General features: G+C 35.2%; 2 protein-coding genes across 2 annotated transcripts; both read right to left on the bottom strand.

Moving 5' to 3' along the window:
• Positions 1–2,841: 2,841 nt before the first annotated feature.
• On the bottom strand, positions 2,842–6,812 carry LOC103425083 (autophagy-related protein 101-like). The gene is made up of 7 exons (XM_008363159.4): positions 6,438–6,812; positions 6,305–6,341; positions 5,397–5,482; positions 4,751–4,846; positions 4,417–4,582; positions 4,169–4,325; positions 2,842–3,255 (listed from the first exon to the last, which is right to left on the bottom strand). Exons 1-7 carry the CDS (start codon positions 6,468–6,470, stop codon positions 3,180–3,182), a joined length of 651 nt encoding a protein of 216 aa, XP_008361381.1. The 5' UTR covers positions 6,471–6,812; the 3' UTR covers positions 2,842–3,179.
• Positions 6,813–10,557: 3,745 nt separating this feature from the next.
• On the bottom strand, positions 10,558–11,178 carry LOC139191794 (uncharacterized). Its single transcript, XM_070812813.1, has 2 exons — positions 10,969–11,178; positions 10,558–10,869 (listed from the first exon to the last, which is right to left on the bottom strand). Exons 1-2 carry the CDS (start codon positions 11,176–11,178, stop codon positions 10,558–10,560), a joined length of 522 nt encoding a protein of 173 aa, XP_070668914.1.
• Positions 11,179–15,921: the final 4,743 nt, after the last annotated feature.

The raw sequence follows: 15,921 nt of genomic DNA on the forward strand, positions 1-15,921 counted from the left end.
GGGAGGGTAGAAATTGAGGGTGGTCGGGATTTGGAGAGATGAGGTGGCCGGAGTTTTCTAGTGCTGGAATTTTATTTTTTGTTCTTTTTCAATTTGGGTGCAAAGAGAAACGACGTCAGGGGTTCGGCTTCAGGCAAACCCAAGGGTTGGTGACAAAGACAACGAAAAACGTTGTCATTTCTGGGTTTTGGGTGCAAGGGCAGTCCGGCTCCTTGGCGGCTTAGCTGGCACGACTTATCGGCTTCTGGCCGTGGCTCAATGTGTGGCTAGGGTTTAAAAAACCCTTCTTCTCTATATGTTTTATTTTCGATTTTTTTAAGGTTTTTAGAACCAAAAAACAAAAAAAAATTATGCTTCTATTTTATTTAGATTATTTGACTCATGAATGTATATATATATATTGACAATTATATGAACATATACAATATATATATATATATATATATATCGGAAGGAAAATATAAATGTAAGGGGTTCATGCATCATAGGGAATGTTTTTATGCTTCACGGTTTTTTCAAATATCTTAATATTTTAAAAGAACTTGATTGGCGAAAAACAATTGAGCCTTTGAACTTGTAGAAGAACCTTCTCGAAAAATCGGTATTGCATCTCCAATGAGTTGTATCACGTTCAGCAAAGAAAAAATAAATTGAATCAATAACAAGTAGTTCAATTCAATAAAATAATAAATTAATCATAAAAATAATGATTAAAACGTAATACTTCCCTGATTAAATAATAAATTTTCATTAGCACAACGTCAAAAACGTCTTGACTGATAACATATTGTAGGCCTAATTTACTGAACTATAATAAAGACAGAGAGAGGGGTGCGGCACAGTAGAGAGAAACAGAGAGATGTGTAATTGTGAGGTTTATTATCTCACCCCATTGTACCTTTATTTATAGTAGTCGGAATGTTAATTCCTTATCTCAATAAGATTACAACTCTAATAGGATATTATTTAGTCTAAGAGATATGACATAATCTCATAAGGATATCTTAGATATAATAGGATTTACACAATCACATCCCTAATCTAATAAAACTGCAACAAGACTCTAATATTTAATTTATTCAGAAAATTCCCTATATTTTATTAAGTTTGCATGACAACACTTTACTTTCACAAGTGTCTCTTGGATTTTCAGTTCTCAAGTTAAATAACGTAATTGTCTAATTGAGATGTTTTCAGTAATTGTTATGGAATTAGTTCCAGAACTATTTTGGTATCCACCTTCATCTAAAAAAACGTTGTTCATACTAAATACTAATTTTTAAGTGTTAACAATAGGTCGGGTACATAACTAAGTTCATGAGATAATCAATTTCAATAGTTTGGACACTAATCCTTTGCCTTCGGAATTAATTCCGATGGACTTTTTTTGGCCATGGTGTATTAAGGAATTTTGTTTCAATACAACTTTAATGCATTGGATGTGTTTGACCTCAAATTGGAAGTGCATTCAGAAGGTGCGGGTGTTCGACCTGGAACCACAAACGGGAAGTGAACAACTAAAACGGGCCGACTTGGAAGTAAGTTCGCATGACTTGAACGAGGATGACAAATCTAGGTCCATACACCACCATCCCAATTTCTTGTGCCAGTCATCCGACTTGTAAATTTCTTATTAACCCGACAATTATGGTACGACTCGTACCACGATAATTACTCTAACAAAAAAATGGGTATTCATAGTATCCTTGTGCTTCATGACCAAGACTTTGGTTATTTTTTCTTAGATTTGCACAAAATGTAGTCTTCCAACTTATTCAAATATTTGTCCATTCGTAACTACCAGTCCTTTTAGCACTAGCAAGATTGTCAACACATAGTGCGCATTAGGCAACTTTCGTGTATAATTGTTCTACGAATTGAACCTCTTTGCTTCTCTCCTTGTTAGGGAAAGAAAATGAGATCAAATTTATGACCATTGGTAATTACTTCTCCTTTTTGCACTAGTAAGGTTGATTAGTCTCTTTCAAAAAATTAAATTAAATGGAATTAGTCACATCGAGGCTCTAATTGTACATGGGATTTGAAAGTTGTAATACTAAGTGGCATCATATATTGCGTTTTTAATTGTCAATAATATAGTTGAAACAGTCAAAATTGGCCTGTTAAAAGGGAAAGGGATCCTCTTCGGGTCCCTTCCTTCTAATCCACCAAGTCCAGGGATCCGGGCCGTTGAAATTTGATCCAACGGCTAAAATATTATAACTTTAAAATGGGCCTCTGTCTGTAGCCGTTGGATCAAATTTCAACAGTCCGAATCTCCAGACTTGGTGAATTAGGAGGAAGAGATTCGGAGAGGATCCCTTTCCCGTTAAAAGCATAAAATGGAAAAATTATGTCCACGCATCAAACTAAATTTAGGGCATGTTTAATTACTGAACCCTAATAGTCTTTTTTACAAGCGTAAAACTACTGAATATGATCATTGCTACTATGTGTTTATGTGCAAGGACTTTGAAAGCCGTTATTAATCTTCGACTAGGTCTAGTGACGCAATGGGTGAATTTGAATGTTCTAGTGATGGGTGGGAAATTGAGAGGGTCTAGATACTCGCACGGGATGTGTGCAGAGTGGATTTGGGTTTTGAACTTTTTAGTGGTAGGTGTGGTAACAATGATTAACATTAATCCGAACGCTAAAAAAGATTGTAGATATCCCAAAAGATACAGATTATTTGCCCATCGTTGTGATTGAATTATTACGCCGACCTCTGGCATGAAATTAATATACAAGATTGTAGAGGGTTTGAAGTAATTTAATTGAATTTATAGTTGGCACGATTGAATTTATATCCTTCAATCAAAAGATTTCATATGCTTTAAATTTTAGGTGACAACAAATGTCCTTCAATCAAAATACTAAAATGTACAAAGTTTCATACTTTTAAGGTACGGTGCACCGGGATCGAAAATCCCCAATTCAATATATACAAGTCAATGGACGATCCAGAAAGGATGTACATACATGAATGGAGATACGATGGGACGAAAGGAATATTTACATAAGGATAATAACAATCTCGGTGCTTCGAGCCTTCGAGTTTACTTCACATAGAAACAAACCTTGCTCGCAAAAGGTTACCGGATTAACAAATTCATGGACCGTACGAGTCATCTTTGAAGCAGTTTAGGAAAGCGGTACGCACTCACAAACGCAGATGATCAGCTCAGCATGGTTGGATGGCCAGTCTGCAGCATCCTCTTGATCATGTCCATCCCAAATGCAGAATCCGAGGAACTAACAAAGGCAACACAAATATCAAATCAGCAATCTAATCTTCAGAGAAACTTCTTAAATAATCATAACAACGACAACAGCACCAGTAATATTAACAACTTCTTGTTAAGAAAAGAAGAGCAAGATTTTAGGTGCAGTCAGTCATATTCGTAAATTTGCAAAGAACAAGGACGCTGACATTCTCATTCCTTAATCCTATGTTTAAACAAACTCAGTCCACAATTGTCTTATCCTTTCTTTTACTTCGCCAAATTATCTTGTCAATATGGCCAATGAATGCTCTGATCATGTGTTTATTTGGACTGTCTAAGGCCTTGACATACATGGTAATGAATCAACCTTCATTTTTTTGTCTACCTTTTTATGCAGACATACATACAACCCTGTGTTAAAAGTATATGCTAAGAAATGTATGTCTGCTCATGTGTGTAGCGTACAGACATGACAAAATACAACCTAAATAAGCATCCAAAAGTGAACACAACTAAAACTAGCGAACCAATCTGACTCTCTCACTGAGCATACTATTGACCAAACAGAACTCTTTTCCCAAGACCATGAACAAAAACTACAACTGGCATAGATAACCCAGGAAAGTTTAGTTGAGGTAATGCAACTAAAAGAAAATAAAATTGTCAGTATCAAAGTAGCATAAAATTCTATTTCCACAAACAGAAAAATCTCTTTTGGCACGAAGGCATTTTCTAGTAAACTTTTTGCATTGGAATAGATGGCATCAGATAACTACCAACCTCATTCTGACATAACAAAATTCTACAAAGACAACTACATGGTTTAAGATCTACAAGTATTCTTAGCGACAATGATTATATTTTTTTTTTATTCACTCAAAGAAAAAGATGTAATATATGTACCAAGTTTGAAAAGATGAATGAATAAATGCAGAACCAACCTTGGGATAGTAATTTCATGAGGGAAAGAGACTACACCCTCAATACTTGGAACATGATCTTTCTTCTCATTCACAAATTTTATTACTTGGAACAAAACCTCACGAAGAGATGCTTCAAGTGCTGCTCTGCGAGCCATTCTCTCGTCCAATGCACTCTCTGCACTCATAGGTCAAGCAGATATAAAGGTCAGGGTCAGCATGGAAAGTCAAGCATCAGAGAATATACATTCAGTGCACAATAATTGTACCTCCTGGATCACCTACAACTTTAGAATTATGAGAATTGCCAGATTGTGCTTTGGGGTGTTGGGCCACATTCAAATTTATATACCATTGTTCCCAGTATAACCTTTCTGTTTTGTGTGTAAACCAAGTTGCCTGTTTGTTTTTCAGTTCAAAGAAAGACAAGCAGATCTGCATCGCAAATCATGGCAGTTAATTAGGAAACTTTCTAAGAAAGTATATATATTGAGAAGTCAAACAAGTGATTCAAAATCATGATTGAAGAGAATTATCTCTCCTAGCATTAATAAATTTTACTGGTAATTGTATGATTACTTAAAACCAATGGCAAGCACAAACCTGACTTTTCTTGTTTGGGTGTTTCTCTACCCAACTAATGAATTGCTCAATCTTCTCATCTATTTTCTTCTCAAGTTCAACATCTCCACATTGCACCTACACAAAAAGGAAGATTTATATACGATACACTCACATATCAGAGGATAAAGACCAGAAAGTGTAGCCTTCAGCTCCCTCCACCATCGAGGATGATTAGAATACTCAAGCATTACAATCATGAAGATTCATCTCAAAATAGTAATACAAAGGAAATGGAACCGGATCCAGAAAATACTAATAATTTCCTGCTGACCTGTCATTAAGATTGCAACAGAGTTCACAGTTGGCATTTCACATTTGGCAGTGCATCATGAAAAGCATGCAGGTAAATGTATAACTCAGTTGGATGTCAGTGCACTCTATTATTCGGCTAAAGGAAAAAGTGATGAAATATTGATGCCTAAAATCATTTCTCAGAATCCAATAAGCTGGGACAAATATACTGAATGAGGAACAAATCATTCAAAAGTTAATAGCACTAACATGCACATGCGGGAAAGACATACTGAATGATTCAAAAGTTAACAGCACTAATCTAATAAGCTGGTGTTGATTGACAAGAAGCTGAAAAAAACAAACCAATGTTTAGAGCATAAAAAACACTTACATATGTAATTTCGAAAAGTTCCAAATCAATATCCTTGGGCCGCACAAGACCTAATGTCCGATGAAACACAATTGTGTGAAGTATGCCTGCATTCAAGTTTAAAGTACTGTAAGTTCACGTGAAAAACAAATAAGTGATACTGCAGTGAGTGCAAGAATATTCATCCTATTTAATCAAAGGTGAACCTGAGATGAATAATAAAATTGTTTAGAAACCAACACGAAAACTTAATAAACCTATACTGAGATGGCTTTAAAGACCCAAAAAAAGTGCCACTTGTTCTGTTGATCACGCTATGCTTCACTAGGCATTACGAACAGCCAGTAATAAAATTTTCAAGCTTACAAGCTTAATTCTTTCAACATGTTTTCTTTTTCTCGATACCCACTTTTGATTGAAGTTTAGCAGAGAAAACAATAACGTGTGTAAAAGAAAAGTTCCATGTTCTTTAGTGCCATTATAAACACAGCTTTTCTAGTATAGTTTACATTCAAAATCGCTACTGAATCACAAAACGATGACTTTTGGCTAACAACCACTGCAAAGTGCAAACCCGAAAACAAAAATACTAGAATGAACGAAAACACACACTCCCTTACTAAAGCAAAGCTTATTTTACGTAAAGATACCAACTTTAACATTTGAAATTTAGTTGTCACACAAAATAGTTATACTAAAACACGTATCGTAGTTGAATTATTCAAACAAGCTCTACCTTGTACAAATCTTAATCAGCAGACTTTTCCATTGGTAAAACTGATTTCGATAATATGGCAATAATTAAAAGGCATAAGCTAATACATACATACATGACATATATAAACTCATTGAAACGGTAGGAAAAAAAAAAAGAAATTGATTTATTTTAAATCAAAATTAAAAGAAAAAAAAATTAATTGCTAACATACAGCGCAGAACTTCCCGTATCTCAAAGTGCTCGACTTCCTGAAACAGCAGTAAAATTCCAGTTTTCAACTTTCAAATACAAAATTAGAAAGAAAAAACACAGAGAGAGAGAGAGAGAGAGAGAGAGAATCGTACCAATTCTTTCAGCTGGCAAACTTCACAGTTCATGGTCCGTTCGGCGATGGCAGTGAATTGGGATTCAGAGCGATTACGAACCCTATCTTTCCACCTTCTGCGAGGAATTGGAGTGGGAGTTTCGCGGTAACGTTTTTTATTGGAGTGTGCGTTCGTGATAAGTTCAAGTAATCGAAGTCTTCGACTGTAATCCTAATCGGACTTTAACTTGAAGAAAGGAGGTGCAAACTTTACCTCAAATTTGGGCCTTTTTGGTGGTTTTGGGCTTTTGATAAATGGGGGCAGCTTGTACTTTTTCCCTACAATTCGAAGTTGAACCCACAAATTTATTATTCGGCTCTTCGTACTCTTAGTTTTTTTCATTTGAATTGACGTATTTTACATTAAACTAGTCTAAACTATATATAGAGATGGAGATTCGAATTCATGTTTAGGCGGAGCACATACGCTCTAGCTGATGTACTTATGCTCACACCTACAATTGCAACTGCAAAAACAAGCATTATAAGAAAAATTGTGGGAGTTCTTCTTCAACCTAGATAATCATCTTGCACTCGTATCATTTCAAATTATTCTACGAAAAATAATAATGACTACTAAATAACTATTTAGGAGTGTCAGTAAACATAGGAAAAGAGGTGTCATGGCTGCCTATTCTCATGTGAAATTGGGGTGGTTATAAGTATCATAATTTCATTGATAAAGTTCTTATAATTTTCATACTTGTTACAAACGTTCGATTATCATCTTCCTCCCTCCCCAAACCTTAGGCTTTCCTCTTGAGTTTTGGTAATGAACGAAGGCCTTGTAAACTAGTTCACTGGGTAGTCTATGAGATGATTCTTTCAGTGGCTAAAAAAAAATTAAAGACAAAATTCCTCGTACAACCAAAGCGCCCAGCTAGAAGTAAAACAAGTAAGAAATGACGCAAAAAGGGTGACTTAAATCCATTAAGCATCCCCTTAAAAATTAGCTCTGAGGCGGCACAGAAACAAGGATAACAAGAAATGCGCCTTGGGCCTCACTTTAAATTAAGCCTCATCTTTTCTTTATACCCTTGTTATATATATTAAAATTTCATCATTCATCTTATTCTTAAATATGAAAAAAGGAAAGAAAAAAAATCTCCTATTCTCATGCATCTAATATGATGAACCTCAAATTCATATTGTTGTGAAAAAAATTATATAAGGTACTAAATTAGAAAAGCCTCACATCATTTCGTCTTAGGTTTCATTTTACATTGGGACGTCTATTAGCTTCAAAAAGAACCCATTGAAAATTGATTGGCCGCATCCAAAAAAGTACTAACTTTCTTTGATGTTTGTGTTCCTATACCTTGCTAAGTACCATAAATACATCTTTCTAATGCATGGCTACACCGGGAAAATGAATCTTAGACAATCCCTTGAAGAGGGCAAACACAGATAATATTAGACTCATGTCACTGTGGAGTCCAATTCTAATGTGCTCATTTTTTGAGTTAATAATTTAGACAAGTGATAAAGTAGTTGTAGGCAAATTGGGCAACATAAAATTAGATTCATGCACGTTGAGAGACTAAATGTCACGTATTAACATCAATAGACAATATGTACTGAACAAATCATTATTATATTGTCGTTGACAAGCAAGAATTTTAAAACGTAATGTCGCCATCAAATTATAGAGTTAGAAAATAATCATAATAAAAAGACATAATTAGATGAAGAAAACCAACCATATTATATCCTTCGTATTTGTACCGATCTTGAATATTGTAACCCACAAAGTCTTTTCTAATCATTCAAATTTATGAGTCTAATTAGTTGAAAGTGATACAACCTCAGATATTGTTACCCATAAAGTCTTCCAATAATGGAATGTATGATAGACAAAAAGCAAACATTATTTTAGTCTTGTGGCTACATTTTATAAGATGTAGCAATATGTGATAGAATATAAGATGTAGTAACATTGCAAGCAACTAATGCCACCTTATTAATCAGAGAATAGACCTTCGCAATGACTTGCTGCGTTTTATACTTACCTCAATTCATGCTCTTGATTTTCTATTATTCTATTTAATTTAATGTCTATAAAAATAAAAAAGAAGGTGGAAGAGATGAAAAAACGTATGTATAAATCACTTTATTTCACTCGGCTTGTTTCATTATTTACCCACACAGAACGTACCCAGCGGTTGAAGATATGCAATCTACGTAACGATATGGTGCTGGGCAGTTGGGGAGTACGCAAACGGCGTACTGTAGTAGGATGAACTTTAACGATAATACATTTTGCATATATAGAATTTATGAGCATAAACATATACATAGAAACTGAGCTGCATGATTAAGTTAATAATCTCAGTGGTGCTGCCGCCTGCCGGCGTGATTTGGACTGATGCGGCGTATCTAAAACCGATTAAATAATCTTGAGTCCTGACACAGGTCGGGGAGACTAAATTAGCTAGTGATTGATGAGAATAAGATATTGATTTTTATTGTTTCTGCAAGGATAAAGGATGGACTTTTGTCAAAATTGCAACATTGAGCCTCTAAGGGGCCTCTATGATAGTTCTTGGGACCGCAATGTTTTAGTCCCCGTGCTAGGTTTAGGATTTAGGACTAAGACCATCTCCAACCAAAAGGTTAGAGGGCCGAAAAACGTCTAAAAATCGTCTCCCACAGAATCTGAGGTCATCTCCAATCGAAGGGTCCAGAGGGCCAGAGGGCCGAAAATAGCCCTAAAACCGTCTCCAACCGAGGGCTAGGCCAAAAGGCTCAGGAATCTAGAAGGGCCCACGGAATTTCAAAAGGCCAAAGGGCTGGCTATTTTTTTTATAGTTTTCCTATTGTTGTCGGTTATAACCGACACTAATAGTTTGAATTTTTTTTTAATATAACGGCTAGCTGACTCAGCTAGCCGTTGGGTTTTTTTTTTTTAATTTAAACATTTCTTTTCTTCTATAAATATGGTGAAGTTCTATCAATTCTTCACTTCATTTGCAATATTTCATTCTTCAATATTTTTCAATATTTCCTTCAATATTTCCTTCAATATATTTTCCAATATTTCCTTCATCTATAATATTTGTTTTAATTTTTCAATAATTTCCTTCATTTTTTTCCTATAACTTATATTTCACAAAATTTGTTTCATATTTTTTTTAAATTTCATTTTTTTCCTATAACTTCTATTTCACAAAATTTGTTTCATATTTTTTTTAAATTCCATTTTTTTCTATAACTTCTATTTCACAAAATTTGTTTCATATTTTTTTTAAATTCTATTTTTTTCCTATAACTTCCTAAGCCATTATACAACATTAAATTAAATTAAGTAAATGAAACAACATTAAATAACATTAACCAACATAAAAATTATACAACATGAAACTTAAACAACATTTTTAAAAACATTTAAAAACATAAAACGTAAATGCCTACTCCATGCTTCTTTGGGCCTAAAGATGTGCAATAAGATCTTGTTGTAGGTACTTGTTTGTGGCACGAGAACTTATCATTCTATAGCGCCTCATGTACTCATCTATAGAGATACTACCAGTTCTTGGATTGAAAGGCAAATTAGGCTCATCATATATTTTTGCACGAGCCCTTCTTGACCTATTTAGATCTTCTTGGTCATCATCGGACTCTCCATCAATATACCCATCTCGCTCATCCTCCACTATCATATTGTGTAATATGATGCAAGACATCATGATGGAGTCCAAATTTTCTTGACTCCACCCTCTTGCCGGTTCGCTGATGATCTTCCACCGTGCTTGTAGAATACCAAAAGCTCTCTCAACATCTTTCTGATATGCCTCTTGGTGTAAGGTAAACAATTTTTCCGCGTCATTCCTAAGGTTTGGAATTACTTGGACAAGTGTCGCCCACTTTGGGTAGATGCCATCTGCCAAGTAATACCCCATATTGTATTGACGGTCGTTGATATAGTAGTCAAGTTGAGGTGCTTTATCTTCCGTCAAGTTATTGAAGAGGGGTGATCGCCCAAGAACTGTAATGTCATTTTGGGATCCAAGGACTCCAAAGAAAGCATGCTAGATCCATGTGTCATATGAGGCAACTGCCTCTAACACAACAGTTGGCTTTCTCGACCTTCCGCTAAAGCTTCATTGCCATCCGGTGGGACAGTTCTTCCAATCCCAATGCATGCAGTCTAATGACCCTATCATGAATGGAAACCCAAGGTCTTTAGTTTTGCGAAGGAGTCGATTCAGATCTTCTTGATTTGGCTCACGGAGGTACTCGTCTTTGTAAAGCTGAACAATTGTGTCACAAAATTCTTGAAGAGTATCAAGGCATGTAGACTCAGACATACCATGGGTTTCATCAATCGAATCAGTTGGGGAGCCATAGGCCATCATTCGGAGTGCAACAGTAACCTTCTGATAAGGTGAGAAACTAGGGCGGCCTACTCTGTCCTGCTTCTATCGAAAGTACGGATTGACATCACAAAGTAAACGCTCGAAGACATGACGCCTCATCCGGAAGTGACGTCTGAAATCCTCTTCTGTGTACACCGAGTTGGGGTCGAAGCAGTTGTTCATCAGATTGGCATGCGTCATTGCTCTGTTTCGTGGTTTGTAAGAGCGACCAGCAATAGAGCCACCCCGTTGAGGTTGTTCCTCAGTTGGTTGACACACCATGGCCGCAGCCATGGCTGCTGCTATGTTTTGTTTGCTGCGCCTTACTTGAACTTCTTCATCAGACTCCTCATCTTCTTGTCTCATTTGCGCCCATTTTGCTTCTCTTTTGGAATTGGATGAGGACCCCCAGTTGGAATCTGAAGAGGATCCAAAGTTGGAATTTATTGCAAACTTGAATTGAAAGAGATTGAATTCAAAGTTGTGTGAATTATATCCCAATATCCACCCTATTTATAGCAAAAAAAAAATTCAAATCCAACTGCTAGCTGACGTCAGCTACCAACGGCTAGCTGACGTCACTGAGCCGTTGGATTTGAATTTAAGTTGTAGTTTTTAAATAATAAATTATGTTTGGCCCTTTGGCCCTCGGTTGGAGACGGTTTTTTGTGAAATGGCTAAAACGAGCCATCTGGCCCTCGGTTGGAGACGGAGACAAATATGGCCATGTACTGTTCATTAAAATATTAATATCTTGGAGAATCTTGGAGGGCCAGAGGGCTAAAACGAGCCCTCTGGCCAGCCATCAGTTGGAGATGGCCTGAAAGGGCCAAAGGGCCAAAGGGCTGGCCCAAATGAGTTAGCCAGCCAGCCCCAGGCTGGGCCAGAAAACTCACCAATCCTGTTGGATATAACCGACATGAATTCTAGGCCAAAATTCAAATGCAACGACTAGCTGACGTCAACTAGCCGTTATTTTTTAATTTTTTTTTTACAGTTTTAATTTTTATGTGTTTTTTTTCACAAATCTTTTTTCCTATAATTTCATTTAAATTTTTTTTTCCTATAACTTCCTAAGCCATTATACAACATTAAATTAAATTAGGTAACATGAAACAACATTAAACAATATGAAACAACATTAAGTAAGTTGTAGTTTGTAGTTTTTAAACATAAGTTTGTAGTTTTTAAATTTAAGTTGTTGTAGTTTTTAAATTTAAATAATAAATTATGTTTGGCCCTCGGTTGGAGACAGTTTCTTGTGGCAGGGCTAAAACGAGTCCTATGGCTCTTTGGCCATCGGTTGGAGATGGAGGCAAATATGACCCTGTACTGTTCATTAAAATATTAATATCTTGGAATGCCAGAAGGCTAAAACGAGGCCCTCGTTCAGTTGGAGATGGTCTAAGAGGCCTCTATGATGGAGAGTCCTTTTTTTTTTTTTTATAATTATAGAATTATGATTTTGTTTTGATATGTGTAATTTTTTGAGTTGTTGTAAGAGGCACATTTGATTTGTATGTCGTATATACGTTTTGACTAACTTTTAATGAAATTTCTTTCACTCAAAAAGGTCATTACACTAAGTGTACTTTCCGTTTGCATTTGATCTAATATTTTGGTGAATATAATGTCATAGTTTGATACATTTTTCTCCTCTAAATTAATGTAACCGATTGGAATCTTCCCCCTCCTTAATAATAATGAAAATATAATTTTAGTTATATTTCTATATATTTGAAGTGCAAAGTAACTTTTTTTAAACGTCAATAATAGCTTTCTTTAAGTAAGAGTTTAGGGTTAGAATCATTGTTTATAATAGAAGCCAAAACACGTATAACTTAAATAACCTAATTATCAATTCTTGTTTTTGGTCTGAACCTAATTATCAATTCAATTGGATTGTGATATCCACAACCAGAGGCTAAAGTTTCAAGGTTTGCTTGATTTTATATTTATCCGTAATCCATATATATATATATATATACAAAATATTATCTCAGTTGGCAACAAGTTGCATGCTATGAATATATGATTGTGATATCCAACAACTAGAGGCTAAAGTTTCAAGGTTTGCTTGATTTTTATATATCCATATATACAATAGCAACAAGTTGCATACTATGAATATATGATACTATGACGGCTTCATTTTCTCAAGCAAGAAATTTTCCACTGTTTTGGAATATTAATTGGAGCTTAAATATATGTCTTCCAAGTGTGAGAGTTGTTGGAGCATTCCTAATCATATAGGTCCAGGGAACTTATATACTTATTTAATGAAGGCTAATTCAAGTTAATCCCGCAACAGAACACTGCTTTAGGTGTTGTATTATTTGTGTGATGGGAAATCAGCGGTTCTTTTTCTTTTTATTTTTTTGTTTTTTGTTTTTTTGGAAACTATCCGCGGTTCCATAAAGAAGGTCGCACATGTCCATCCGTCAGTGTTGGAAGAGAATAATTCAGGCCTTACAATACAGTCCATACCATATCACCACTTAGCTTGGTTTATCTGCAAAGGTATTAAGCACTGATCCTTTACAAAGTATGAATATTGCGTCCTAATAATTCAGAGTCATGGTAAGATAGGGGTAATAATTTACGGTCCTAATAATGGTCGTTTACATCATTCAGGTTTGAGATGATATAAAAAAAATGAGCTATTTGTTTTTTTAATGTCCAATCATCCATTAAATTGAGGACTTTTTTTTGTCAATGTTATGCAAATGTGATTTACATGTTAGCTTATATAAAATTCTCAAGCTCTCCACGTCATCACTTAAATAATTTTTCATACAATCTATCAATTCGAAGACAAGGATTAATACAAAGAAAACTAAATTCCGTAGCTATTTTGAATTTCATCCAATTTGGTATTACGGTCTAGTGAGTATTCCTATCACTTATAAATAAGAAGTTTTAGGTTTGATTCTCGACAAAGGAGAATTCAAACAAATTATTATAGCTAGCTTATTGTAAGACTCAGCCAACTCTCCCATACCTTAGCATTTGTATGTATTAAAAAGTTATTCATGTTTTTTTTGAAAAAAAAATATGTTTTGAGCCAAAAAAATTATCTAATTATTTATGCCTACTACTACTACTAAAAAACAAATTAAAACACACACACACACAGCCAGACGGAATAACTTCGCCGGCTAAATGCTACTTTCTTCGTCATAGAGTTTAGTCGACAGATGTTTGTTGGGAAAGAACAATCAGGCGAAAACCCGTCGCCAGAAACCTTAAATGATGAAAATACAAATTTGTCAGGCAATTTTACGTAAACGACATATATCTTCGTTAGGCGAATGTCTGTTGACCGAATTGACGTGACGAAATCCCCTTGCCCGGCGAATGATATCTCATTGGCTAGGACATAATTAAATAAAGTAATGAGCTTGACCTGATGGCCCAATTGTCGGACCAACTCTAAGAAACCAAATTTAGAATATATTAATTTTTAGCGACGAAAGGTATGTCGAGTTGACATATTTTAATTAAAAAATTTTAATTCTAATTTTTTAAAAAAATATTTAACAAAATGTTTACCATCAAAATAAAATTGTTTGTACAATTATATTGTAAAAAAAAACTTAAACTACTGGGCTGGCTGGGGGAATGGTTGCAAAAGCTAGGCCAGAGGCTCAGGAATCCTGATGCCTGAAGCTAAGAAGTACTAGACTACGACAACAAAGTACATGTGTACTGATTCTCGATCTTTCGCAGCAGCATATGCCAAGCGCGCTGCTTCCTCTTATATGCGCTCACCTACTTCCTTGTAGCCCGCTAGCTCCATCCCCGCCTACTGAAGTCTGGAATTAGTCTCGATCAATAAATTAAAGCCCGCTAAAGAAAAAGACCCCTTGACTTCTCAAACTCGACATGCTCTTTGGTCGCTGATGAATAGACTTTATATTATATATTTTACCCTATTCTTAGTATATTTTGGTTAATATTTTGGAAGAATTTTGATACTTTGAATTGTATTTATAATATAGGATTTTCGATTTCCTTTGGAGTAAAACGTGGTCAAATGGACGATTTGTGGAGTAATTCCAGCTGGAGGATGTTCGTGAGTCACTTAGATTGATCGTATCAAAATTTGGGATTTTTCCACCAAGTGGTTATTGTTTGGCGATAAAATAAAGGAGCGATGCGAGGTGCTGGACAATGACATTTCTGGGCTTAAATTGTGTTTTTGGAGCCCAAGATGACCTCGGATGATTTCGTAGCCTTCTGGAGATGTGTTTCCTGATCTTTAAAACAAGCTATCTTGGGCCGGATTTGGAGGAGATCTGAGGCTAAAACGTGGATGGACAAGTACTTGGCAGATTCTCCTAGTTTAATTAGGGTTTTATTTTCTAAGATATTTTATTATTTTTCTGAGTTTCCTAATTGGAATAAGAGACCTATGTTTTAGGGTTTGTGGATGGCTTAGCAATTATATTGCTTGGCCGTTCTTAGTTTTTTTTCTACGCTTTCTTTTATGCAGCTTTGGAGACAGAGAAAATTGCTAGGGTTATTGGAGATTTTCTACTTGAAGGTGTTTTCAATCATTTTCTTAATAATATTTTCTATGATTTTAATTATGAATATGCGTAACTAATTCCTTTTGCTAGGGCGAAACCTTGAGCCTTAGCATGAATATGTGATTTTTATTTAATTGCTTATGATTGATTACATGCATACTTTGAATTATTAATCATCGGGATTAAAACTATCTAATTGTCTTAATGCCTGATCACCATTAGGATCTTTTGAAAAGTAATTTGATGCAATTTTGGTTGGAAGGTTCCTTGAAATTGACGCTGACTTTTTGTGATTAATAGTTGTAATTTCACTTAGGATGAACACCACGTCTTAAGGGTTGCATGGTTTTTCAAAGGGTTTTCATAACGCATAATGAGTCTTTCATGTTCAGATTTGATCCGAACGTCCGGACAGGTTGCATGTTAGATATACGTTCTATGTTGGAGGTTCCAAGTAGAATATGAATTAGGAAAATCTAACCTTCAAAGTGGCGTGTGTAGATCATAATAATTGGTAAAAGTTCATAAGATTGCTAGGTGATGGTGGAACCCTAGTGCTTTCTTAATTTGATTTCTC

This window comes from Malus domestica, chromosome 15 (assembly GCF_042453785.1).
Source record: "Malus domestica chromosome 15, GDT2T_hap1".
In the NCBI taxonomy this organism is placed as follows: Eukaryota; Viridiplantae; Streptophyta; class Magnoliopsida; order Rosales; family Rosaceae; genus Malus; species Malus domestica.